The sequence below is a fragment of the Triturus cristatus genome, chromosome 6 (genome assembly GCF_964204655.1).
Source record: "Triturus cristatus chromosome 6, aTriCri1.1, whole genome shotgun sequence".
NCBI classification, from domain to species: Eukaryota; Metazoa; Chordata; class Amphibia; order Caudata; family Salamandridae; genus Triturus; species Triturus cristatus.
In genome coordinates this window covers 1060033872-1060046038 of record NC_140589.1, presented here as the reverse complement: position 1 = coordinate 1060046038, position 12167 = coordinate 1060033872, and the positions used below count along the sequence as shown (strand labels likewise).

Here is a 12167-nt window from a genome sequence, read left to right as displayed (position 1 = left end):
TTATGAGCCTTCTGACTGGTTAAATTTCCGTCCCAGCCTAAATATGGCTGGGAAAAACAGTGATTTCACGAGCGGTTCTACTCTAGTATTATCAGCAGTGCACGATTCACTGAAGCTTCGTGTTTAAGTGAAGGTTGCGTATTTAGTCAGCCAATGATGCACTGTGTGTTGCAGCGTCCAAGTCGTAACAGACCCCGGCACCTCAGTATGGCCGTTGTGAGTGACTCATTGTTTTTCCCAGCCATTATTAGGCTAGGACGGAATTATAACCAGTCAGAAGGCTCATAAGATTGTGCCATGAAACACGTGTTGGCTGGTGTCTCAACAAGAAAACATTAAACTATTCATATTTACTATGCTTGTTCCCTTAATACAAGTTATTTACTTGTGATATTATTTATATGTGTGCCAGGGCTCGATAGGAATTTTGTACAGATCTGTGGATCTGAACTGTGGGGTGTTGGATGATTACCTCCTCCCTGGCCACCTAATTCCAAAATTAAGTAACTAGATGCATACCGATAATAGAGAGCGCCATCGCCACCCAGGGCACAATCATCCCATGTTGTGAGGAGTAATTGCTGTTTTAGGGGTACCAAATCCCTATCAGTCAGCTGAAATTTAAGGAGACAATGCTTCACTCAGAGGAATCCACTCTCCCTTTATGTAACTTAGAGTGAGAGGGGTACGTCGGTCCTTACCTCCACGGGGGTGTCAAGATCATTGTCAGTAAATGTGAGTAAGAAACTGGGTGACTAGCTTAGGGGGGTGATAGCCCCACCTAAGTAATAAACACAATCCTTGTCAGATGTGCTTAACCCTCTGGTAGCTTTGCACAAAAGTAGCCAATCTTAACTTAGAGGCAATGTGTAAAGTATTTATGCAATACTCAAACAGCAATAAAGTGAAAACATAACTAAACCCCAAACCAATTTAGAACAATGGACTACATTTTAATAGATAAGCTGACACCAGAACGACAAATAATCCAATCAGTAGAACCTGAATTCTGATATATTAAAGTGTTAGTTATACATAGCACCCAGAAGCCCAAAGCGACACTAGTTGCAATCTGCTTGCACTGGCCCGGGCAGAGGCACAAGTTAAGGCCGAGCGCAGGTCGGATACAGAGACCAAAATTGACCTTCCCAAAGTCCAAGTCGCCGTGAGGAGCCACAGATGAAACTTCGCATTAACAATAGGCTGACTGAGGTCGTTGTTGGCAAGAGAAGCAGTTGCCACTGAAGCTTCGCATTGGCAGTTGACGGGAGCGTTCGCTGTTTGGTGTGAAGAACAGGTCACAGTCAGAACTTCGTGTTGGCAGGAGAAGCGGTGATCGTTGCTGATGAAAGCAGCCTACTTGCGGTCGCAAAGAACCCCAAACCTCTGGATTTTACCCTGGAGCTTGGTTTTGAAGCAGGAAGAAGACAGTCTGATGCCACCCAAGCCAGCTGCCATTGAATTCCTTTCTGGGAAAAACAGCTTCAAGGCAAGGAGGTCCAGTTATCCTTCTTCAAACGGAAGAGCAGTCCTTTTTCTGAATCACCCAAAGGCCCATGAGTGTTCTGATGAGAGGTTCTGAATGTGCCTTACATATACCCACTGCCAGTCGGTGGGTGAGTGATGCCTCTTTTGTCTAACCTTTCCCCAGTCCTGGGTTTTTCTCCAATCTGTTTAAGGTGACAAAGGCAGGAATGTCTAGCTGTGAGCTGCATGTGTCAGTGACAAGGCAGGCAGCCTTTAGTAGTCAGGAAGGGGTTGGGCACAGCCCTCAAGAATCGCTGAATAAAACCTCCAGGATATCCTGCTCAGGAGAGAAACACCTCACACCCAAGGCGTTTTTGTCCCCATGTCTGGAAGGAGTACACAACACACCACAGGAGAGTCATTCACAGTCATGTGATCCTGGACACTGGCAGAAAGGCACAATTGGTTTAGGCCGAAAAATGCACACTTTCGAAAAATGGCATTTTCAGAATAGTAACTTAAAATCCTAATTTACCATTTTAGTGGATTTTGAAATTACAATCCAAATGAGTGGGAGAAGCATTTCTCTATCTGTTCCCAAAGTAAAGTTACCATTTATCAAGTGTAATAAGGTAACCCATGTTTTTCTATGGGAGCTATAGCCTTGCAACAGTGAACAAGCATTGGCATAGCCAATAGGTCTCGCCTTTGGGGCGTTATAAGTGTTTTGACAGAGCTATGGGCTTTGTTAACGTTTTAATATGTGTTGTATAGTATTGTGAATGTTGTGCAGCATGTTTAAAAGTTAAAATAAAAAAAGTGTTATAACCATTTCTGGCACCTTATATATAACCTAAAAGAACATTATATACAACTGAAGTATATTAGGTTAGGTGTGCTCTGTAAGTGTCGGTATTAATAATTAAGTGCCTTGGTGAGTTCCGGAAACCACCAGCTCAAATTAAGCACTCTAGGTTACAAAATGCAAAAAGCATATTAAACGGCACGCACAATAACAGCATCACAGTCTATAAATAAAAGCTATATCAGAAATGTGTTTTACTTGTGCGTTATTAAAGCCAAAGAGCATGTAAAACATTGCCCACAATAACAACATCACAGTTTATAAATAAAAAATATATCAGAAATGAGTTTCACTTGTGTGTGTTATAATGCGTTTTAATATATCTTTAAATGGGGCTGATAAAAAGCACTCCAAAACCTTTGGGTCCAGTTTGCACTGTAAGTGCCGGTGTTGACAACTAAATGAGGTGGGGAGTGCAGGAAAACACCGGCTCAAATTAGCACTACAATAAAAAAAAAGGAACAGTTTAGGAAAAGCAAGTGTCATTGGGGAAAGCTATAGAGTAACAGGCAAAGATGCCGACTTTAGAGCTGGGGAACAAAGTTTGAGTCTTGGCGTCAGATCAACATCCTGTGATCCTGGGCTAATCACTTAATTTCCATGATTGTACCAAAAATACTTATGCCCTTAAGTGGTATTTATAAAAATAACAGTGTTTGTTCCATAAAGTAATATGCCCTTAAGTAATGCTTATAAAAAGCACTCCAAAAATGCTGGGTCCACTTTATGCTATAAGTGCCAGTGTTTATAATTAAGTGCTGTGGTGAGTTCCGGAAAGCACCAGTTTAAATTAAGCACTACTATAGAAAAAGTAACCGATTAGGAGAGGCAAATGCCATTAGGGAAATGCTGTAACATAGCAGTGAAAAATGCCGACTTCAGAGCTAGGGAACAAAGTTTGAGTTTTGGCACTGGCCCAACATCCTGTGATCCTGGGGAAATCACTTAGTCTCTACTTTTGTACCAGAAAATAATATGCCCTTAAGTTATGCTCATGAAAAGAATTCCAATATTTGCAGGTCCAGTTTGGTGTATAAGTGCCAGTGTTGTTATTTAAATGCTGTGGTGAGTCCTGGAATCCACTAGCTAAAAAAAAGCACTGGCGGTTACAAAAAAAAAGCACCATATTAAACGCCGTAAAAAATAAGGATATCAAGATCTAAAAATAATAAGTGTCTCAAACCCCCGAACTCTGACTTGCTATCCCTCAACCCCGTCGGCCTTTCAGAAGCAATGTCCTGCCCTGATTTGCCTAGACCCCCTGTATCCACCGACAACTTTCACTGTGGTTTCAAGATCCAGCAGGGAACCGTTGGGCTTAGTAAGAAATAGAAAATATGAGTGACAGGGGGAGGAAAGGTGATTTCAGAGGAAGAAGACTCAAGATTTTATGCGGAAGGGAAAGGAGTAACATGTGTTTCTGGTAGCAGAGGTAAGGTTAACACCATCACCAAAAGGAGCATAGTTTAGTCTAATGCCTAAATAGAGCTACAAAATTATTGCCCAAGTTAGATAAATGTCCAGATTCTCAAAAAGTCCTGATTCCAATGCTCAGAACCTGAAGACTGGCAAAGCGGTATTGGAAGGTATTGCAAGAAGGCGATTGCTGGAGTGGTGTGAGTATCAATAGGGTTGTAAAATGATGTTAATGTGCTAGAAGGTATGTTTTGTTTTTTGAAGTGTTAAAAAAATATATAATAAGGGTTTTGACTGTTGGTGAAATTTTGCTCATTTTGACTTGATGGTTTTATTGATTATATTGGTAATTTCATAGGACAGAATGTTTGATTATTGATTTATGTTTAACAAAAGAGTTAGTGTCTTGTTTTATGTTGTCCAGCATCCTGGGGAAATGAATAGCGGGTGGTGACAGAAGCCACACTGCAGTGAGGTTACTCGTCTGTCAGAACAGCACTGAGAAGCTACGCAGGGCTGGCAGTGTTAAATTAGGGACTATTTTCGTAAATAAGTTGAGTCAGTGATAGCAGAAGGTTCACTGGTGAAACTTTGGTCTTATATTTACTAGTAAGGGTAACACTGAAGGAGTAACAGGTTCTCTAGAGCTTGAATGAAGGGCAAACAGAGGTTTTTACTCGCAGCAGAAGAGGAGCAATTCTGAGACTCCAAAATAAGTCAAAAATCTATCCTTTGTTTAGTGGAACAGGCAGAGTAGCGAATGTTTTTATGTTGTTACAAACAGAATTTTGATTAAGAAAACTTAGAAAAATATTGCAGTAAGATTTTGCTTGAGAGGGTCAGTAGTAGGAATTAAACTGACAGAAATTGAAACTGAGAGCATTGGAGAAAAGAAATTGCATTGAACTATTGCAGAAATGAAATTGTTTGAAGGTTTAAAGAAACTCTTGGGAGGTAAAATGAAAAATTAGTTTTTAATTGGTGATGCTCCTAAAGGAACACCTGTGCATTTTATGTCTACCGATTTGGGACAAAATTCATGTATGTGGGTTCACCAATGATGCAAGATTACTGAAAAAGAGGGTCCTTTGAGGTTTCCAAAAGATGGCACTTTTGAATTGCAAATCATTGACAAATTAAGGGAAGTGTTATGTGAAATAAAGACACCATCTAGAGCTGCACAATTTGAGGCTTTAAGCATGTGGGAAAAAGCAGCAAGAGACAAAGCAAGTGAGGATAAAAAGGTACAGCACCAGATACAGGAGAAGGGAATTAAAGATGACACAAAGCTTCAAATAAATAATGATTCAGGTGATGAAATAATGGACGCATTGTTAACTAAGTGTCTGCCACCGTATGTGGTCCCCACAAAAAATACTGATAATAATGTACCAGTAAGTTCTACAGTGGCTACTGCTTCTGTTGAACAGAGAGAAACACAGATTGAGAGAACTGTGCAGACATTCCAGATTGACCCACTATCTGTTGATTCAGCACTGACAGTGATATCTCCAGGTGTTACTGCTTCAAATGTGACTGATTCGGTACAAATGCTGCAAACTACAGATGCACAGGCAGTGCCTAGACAAATTGTGACTGTTCAATTAATATGGTCCCTACTCAAAAGGTTCAAAGATCTGCAGAAGGAGTGATTTTGTCAGGGTTTATTTCAGAGACTCAGAATTCAGAGATTATTATTTATTTATTTATTTATTTTTTTTTGAAAATTTTATTGAACAATAAATCAATTACAAGCATGGGCCTACAACCACCGGGGCCGGCCGCTAGATTCAGAAAGGCTCATACAGTACTTAATGCAGTAGTCGACTCCCGGGGCCCAGTCCCGTACACGGCTCCGGATATTCCTAGGGAAGCAGGATACATAGGTTTAACATAAATAACAAATAAAAAAAAAAAAAAAAGGCGAGGCATAAGGACAAAAAAAAAAGTGTGGGTCAGGCTACCTCCGGGGGACTCTACTTCAGACCTTCAAATAGCTATCAGGAGGAAGGAGTACTGATAGGTCGGGGGGGGGGGTCACGGGAGAGGAACGTCTATAGTCGGTTATTCCAAAAGTCGCAAGGAACCATCAAGGGTCAGGGGGACAAAGCAATATCGGTGTCCACTAGGGGGGGAGTACAGATACCTCCACGATACGCGTTCCATTGCCCCCAGATTCTACCCCATGCCCCCGGTTTACCACGAGCCACATACACAGTCTTCTCCCTGAACATGCACCAGTCCATGTTCTCCTTCCATACGGACACGGTGGGAGGCCGCTGGGAACCCCATAGCTGCGCTATATCTCTCTTGGCAATCATGTTCCCCAGGGCCGCCCACCGAGTCTGAGCTGCGTTATAATCATTGGGCTCCCACACATTCAGGACACAGCGACGCACCTCTGGCAACAGCGCAACCCCGGTGACTTGTCCCATGACCTCATGAACCCGGCGCCAGTATTCAGCCACCTCGCGGCACTCCCAAAGGATATGGAGAAAGGTGGCACTGAGCCCACATCCCCGCTTACAGAGCCCGTCTTCAGAAAATCCCATCGAGACCAAACGGGGACCCGTCACATACACCCGGTGGAGAATCTTAAGCTGGACCAGGCGGAGACGGGCTGGAATGGCCACTTCCTTGGGGGACGACAGTGCGGACTGCCAGTCCTCGTCGTCCAGTTCCACCCCATCCCCCGTCCACGCCTCCCGGAGGCGCACCAAGAGGTCAGCCCGATTATTGATAAGTTTTTTATAAATTAAAGAGATAGTACTGTCGGGGACATGACCATCAAGTATGCGGTCCTCGAGGGGCGAAGAAGCCGGGATCTTGGTCCCCTCCCCAAAAACCGAGAGCAGGGCATGCCGAACCTGGGCGTAGCGAAAGAACTCTCTTTCCGTAAGTTCGTATTCGCTCTGGAGCGCCGCGAATGTTTTAACCGCACCCTTTATCCATAAGTCTCCCACTCTACTAATACCAATCGTGTCCCAACGTTCAAACCCCTTCGTTGTCCAGAGGCTTCCCAGTCGGTCGGAGGGGGAGTAGCACATGTTAATTGCTCACTCCAGCCCATGGCTGCATTGGCCGCCCTCCAGATCCGTACCGCAATCTTAGTAGGGCCCGTAAGGGTCCGTCCAGCCGAGCTGGAGTAAAGTGCCCTGTTATAATTTCCGCCGGGAAGCAGGAATTTATCCATCTCATACGCCGGATTCAAGCCAGGCGCATACGTGGCATGGTTAATGGCCGATAGCTGTGAGGCCCAATAATACCTGCGAATGTCGGGAAGCGCGATGCCCCCGTCATACCAGGGGAGAGTAAGTTTTGCCAGAGCGATACGAGCCCGTCCGTCCCACACCAGTCTCCTCTGCAGGCTCTCCACCTCCCGAAAGTAGGACACAGGAATGACATCGAAGGAGTTCTGAAGTGCATAGAGGAATCTGGGAAGGGACATCATTTTAAACAGCGCTGCCCGACCCAGCGGGGACAAGGGCAGCTTACACCACCGAGCCGTGTCCTCCCTCAAACGCCGAAGTGGAAGCAGGAGATTCTGCTCATAGCGAGCCACCGGGTCCATCGAGACGTATATTCCCAGGTATTTAAAGCCGGACAGAGATAATTGGATCGGAAGCCGAGGCGGCAAGAGAGGAGGGTCACCGGAGATAGGATAGACACAGGATTTAGACCAGTTGATCGTTAGACCCGAATTTCTCCCAAAGGAAGTCAGAACATCGAAGAGAACATTAAGCGAATGCCGCGGCGAGGTGAGATACAGGAGAATATCGTCTGCATACAACGAGACCCGATCCTCGAAGCCCGGGGCCCACCGAATCCCTCTGAGCGAGGGCTCCCAGCGGAGCCAAGCAGCGAGCGGCTCCAAGGCAAGAGCAAAGAGCAGAGGGGACAACGGGCACCCCTGCCTCGTACCCCTACCGAGAGCGAAGGGCCGAGAGACCCGACCATTAACCACCACCTGAGCCATGGGTCCCGTGTAAAGAAGCTTCACCCAGCCAAGAAATCCTTCCCCAAAGCCGAATTTGGTCAAAACAGCCCAAAGGAATGGCCACTCGATGGTATCAAAGGCCATCGTGGCGTCTAAAGAAACCAACACGGCCGGTTCGGAGAGGTACGCCGCCCTGGCGAGGGCGCCGTGAAGACGCCGCAAGTTAAGAGCGGTGTTACGGTGAGGGATGAAGCCGCATTGATCAGGATGAATCAGATCGCAGATAACGCTCAACAAACGATTGGCAAGGACTTTGGCCAGGATTTTAGGCTCTGCCACTCCAAAGGGGACCCGTCACCTTCGGCGCCTGCAGAGGGCCCGGGACGGCCACCTCTATCCGGCAGCGAGTCCAGCCAGTCACACACGGCCACAGGAGAGTCAAAAAAGGCAGTCCGATCCTCATGTTCCACTCGGAGTTTTGCAGGGTAGAGCATAGAGTACTTTAGGCCCAGTTCACGGAGACGACGCTTCACCCCCTGGAATCCCATCCGCTGTTTCTGGACAAGTTGGGTAAAGTCCGGATAAAAGTTAATGGATGAGTTCTCATGACGAACCGGGCCGTGGACCCGTGAGGCCTGCAGAATTGCATCTCGGTCTCTATAGTGGAACAGTTTGGCCACGATAGGCCTCGGGGGGGCCCCCGGCCGCGGCCGACCGCCCGGAACTCGATGGGCCCGCTCCACGGCAAAGAACTTGCTTAGGCCTGCAGGGGCCAACTGTTGGAGGATGAGTTCCTCGACCAGGAGGTCAACCGGGCGGTCGTCAGAGGACTCCGGTACGCCTATGACACGGATGTTGTTGCGTCGGGCCCGTCCCTCGAAGTCCTCCAGCCGCCGAGCCATCTGGTCGTTGACCGCCTTAATGTCACCCAGCGCGGCCTGCAGGTCCGACACATCCGCACCAAGGGTGGAGGTCCGCACATCGAGAGCCTGAACCCTCTTGTTAGTTTTGGAGAGGTCTGCCCGAATTAAGGTGACATCGATTGCCACTGTGTCGATTTTACGGGCCAGGGCCTCGTATTGCGTGGCGATGGTTTCCCTGATACCATCAATGGCGCCCATGATGTTCTGCAGGGAAAGCTCCGGAGAGACGGTCGTGCCACCGCCGGCGGCATCCGGGGGGGGGGCGGTCACTCCAGGGGACCCTCTGCCCTGAGTGTAGCGGTCCATGTTGTTGGCCTGGACCGGTCCCCCGCGGAGGGAGGCCTTAGTCTTACGCCCCTCGGGGCCCCCCTTGCCCCCCATGTGGTCACGGATAACGAAGGGGACCGCCGATCCAGAGTCGTAGGGGCACCGGCACCGCAGACCAGCGCCTCACCAGGGACCACAAGATAGCGGTGTGGGGGGACCCAAGGCGATGGGCACACTAGTGGCAGGTGGAAACAAGGCCTCGTGCAGAGGCCAAGGAAACACCCCGCCACAACAAGCGCCCTCGCAGGCCAGCCCCCTGATGTCCGAAAGTGAAACCGAAAGTGGTAGGGCGGCCACTGGCACCGTACTGCAGCCGCTGTTGTTCAATTACGACACGGCTCCACGGTTCACCTTCGCCCCGGGCACCTCCGTCGGGTGGGTCCCAAAAGTTCGAACAACGACAACTCAGGATTCCCAGGTCCGATTCGAGTTCTGAAAAGAGATACGTGCTCAGCCGGACTTCATCTACCAGATTCCATAAACCACATCAGGATATTCTCAGGATAAATTCCGAGTAGCAGCAAGGGTCCGGGGAGCCCTGTGCTCACGCGACCATCTTGGATGCGCGCTAGGCTCCTCCTCCCAGAATTCAGAGATTATTGAACAGAAATTACCTCAGACAGTCCAAGCACTGAAATGTGGGGGGAAATGGTATTTACAACATCTGCAGCCCAGGAAAGACTGAATATATTTGAAGATGGGATTTTTCAAACCTGCTTTGAAGAAGCAGCAGTGATTACAAAGATAGAGAGCATGGGGGAACAAATTAACCCAGACCCTGAAAAAGAGAGACAGCTTAGTGTTTTAAATTCAACATTTGAACATGAAGAAATTAACAGTCCCTGCTCTTTAAATCATGAAAATGTGAACCAGTGTCAGGAGAAAGAATTAATTTCCCTGAGTAAAGAAACAGCTGCATGTGCAGTAACTACAAATGACAGACTGACTGATTTGGCTCAAAAATATAAAATTGATGTTTCAGGACGTTTTCCATTTCAGAAAAATTTCAGGGTACATATGAATGATGAAGCAAATGAGAAACTGTGTTCTTCAGGAATGCAATTGCACATTGCAGAAATAATAAAATATATTTTTTAATGCAATGGGTTTGAGAAATTAGGAGACAAGTGGGTAAGAAAACATGAGAAGAAAAATAAACCACCAGAACTTGTTGAGGAAAATAATAAACAGGATGAGGGAGAAGCTTTTGTTTACTCATTGAAAGAAAAGGTTGGAGAAGTGCATGTTCATGTGCCACGGAATGAAAGTGAACTTGCAGCATTTCTAAACACATTCCCACAATTGAGAGACAAACCTATGCTGTGGTACCCACAAATTGATGGATTTGTTGAAATTTTAAAGGAGTTATGTATTAATTTGAAAATGATTTTTGATACTGCCATGCAAACTGAATTGTGGTTTGAATCTAAAGTTGTTGTGCAAAGGCCAGATGAGGAGACAATGAAAAAGGTTTGCATGATGCACCATCATTTTCTGTTGGTATGGAGAAAAACGTAGCAGTGATTACTTTCCTGAAGGGCAGAGTTCCAGCAAAGGATGTTAATTGGGTACAGATTAAAAGAACACAGGATGGAAGTAAAGGTGTTTTAGTTCATGCACATTCAGGTATGGATGTTGTACTGCTGGAAAAGGTATTATTTTTCCATTTTTATAACAGATTTGAGCATTGGAAGAAGAAATGTAAATTTAAACCTGATGCAGCAAATGGAAATGCACAAACACAGAGAGAAATGCAGGTGCAAAATATGCCAGTTAAGCAAATGCAAATGTCAGTTCAGAAACAGGTACCAATGGCAGGAGTTTTTCAAGCTCAGATGCTCCCACAAAATATGGAAAATGCTCAAATTCATTTAAATCAGTTATTCAGAGCAAGTGTCAATTCATTCCAGAAACAAAATCAGAACCCATTTCAACAGGTTACTGTATACACAGGCCTAGCAGGAAAACAATTGTTTTGCAAATTAAACAGCACAGATTACTGTACACCAGAAAAGGTTAATTTTCAGATTCCTGATGAGGCTGTACATTTTAAAATGGCCCAACAAGAGACAGCTGTAGCATTGTTTTCAGAAAAGACAGTTGAAAATTATCTTCTGATTTGAAAGAAATAATAAACACAGAAGTAAGGGAGTTCACAGAGAAAGATGTCAGATTAATAAAATGCTTAAAACAAGGTAAGAGAGGGGCTCTATATTCTCGAAAAGGAAATAGAGCTCCGACAAACTGTGAAGTAAAAAATGTTTTCCTTTTCGAATCCAATGTTTGCTAATTCATTCACACATGTTATTGGTAACAACTACCAAGATCAGGTATTCACCAAAAAACACTCCTTATAGTGGAACACTTGAATGCAAGGCAACGTAAATTTATAAAGAATCAATTAAATGATTTATTTAATTCACAAGGTTTCTTTAACCACAATCAGATCATAAAAAATGCATTGGTTTTTAAATAAAACAAAGACACATTAAAAACAAGTTAAATTTAAAAAACTACTAAATGAGACAAAAGCACAAATCAAGGAGATTTTGAAAAAAGACAGTCAATTTGTCATAAATCCGTTAATTCGGAAACCTAATGGGCAACAATTGAATAAGGGTTAACTTCCTCATTTGACACAGGTATTGTATGCCCCCTTCCAAATTTAACATAACGTGATTGCGTCGACGCGTTTCGGAGGTTATTCGAAGTTTGTGACCTCCTTCTTCAGGACTATTAGAAATGGAATCTCCTTATCCATAAACGTTTGCCTAAGGCACAAATAAAAAACAATTTTTACTATCAATGTGCATAATGTTTACTTTCCAACTTTTTTTAATAAAACAGGAGTCTAAAACATATATGTCATGTCTTACGTTCATGTAACGACTGCAGTTTTCTAACTATTCATTCTTTCGTACAAACAAAAATTGTACCCTCATGGATATATAACCATACTCATATTATCTACATTCTCTAGTTTTATAAAGCAACGTAGCCTGCATCAAGAGTGTTTCCATTTAGTTACCTGATCCATTACTCATCATTCATACATTAACTCCACACTAGTAAAAAAACTTAGTGATGAAATCTCATTAGGTTTTTGAGAAACTCACCTGTGCGACCAGCGCACTAGGTTTCCTGATTGGTTTTGCTGCGCTCCTGCGGGAATGGTATTTTCAATTAAACACTTCCCTGGGCTGTCGAAGGAATAATAAAACGCTTATTGTAT

The 12167-nt window shown here is 44.8% G+C and overlaps 1 protein-coding gene across 3 annotated transcripts in view; it reads right to left on the bottom strand.

The window, feature by feature from the left end:
• AKAP7 (A-kinase anchoring protein 7) overlaps positions 1-12167 on the bottom strand; it is a 1351667-nt gene that overhangs the window by 155932 nt on the left and 1183568 nt on the right. Inside the window, exon 9 of one of the 3 annotated variants that reach the window (XM_085611895.1) lies at positions 5477-11706. The exons of the other annotated variants lie outside the window; for them this stretch is intronic. Coding sequence (XP_085468021.1) covers positions 11672-11706 — 35 coding nt within the window. The 3' untranslated portion in view covers positions 5477-11671. Of the gene's footprint in view, positions 1-5476; positions 11707-12167 lie in introns of those variants that run through there. 3 annotated transcript variants of the gene reach the window in all.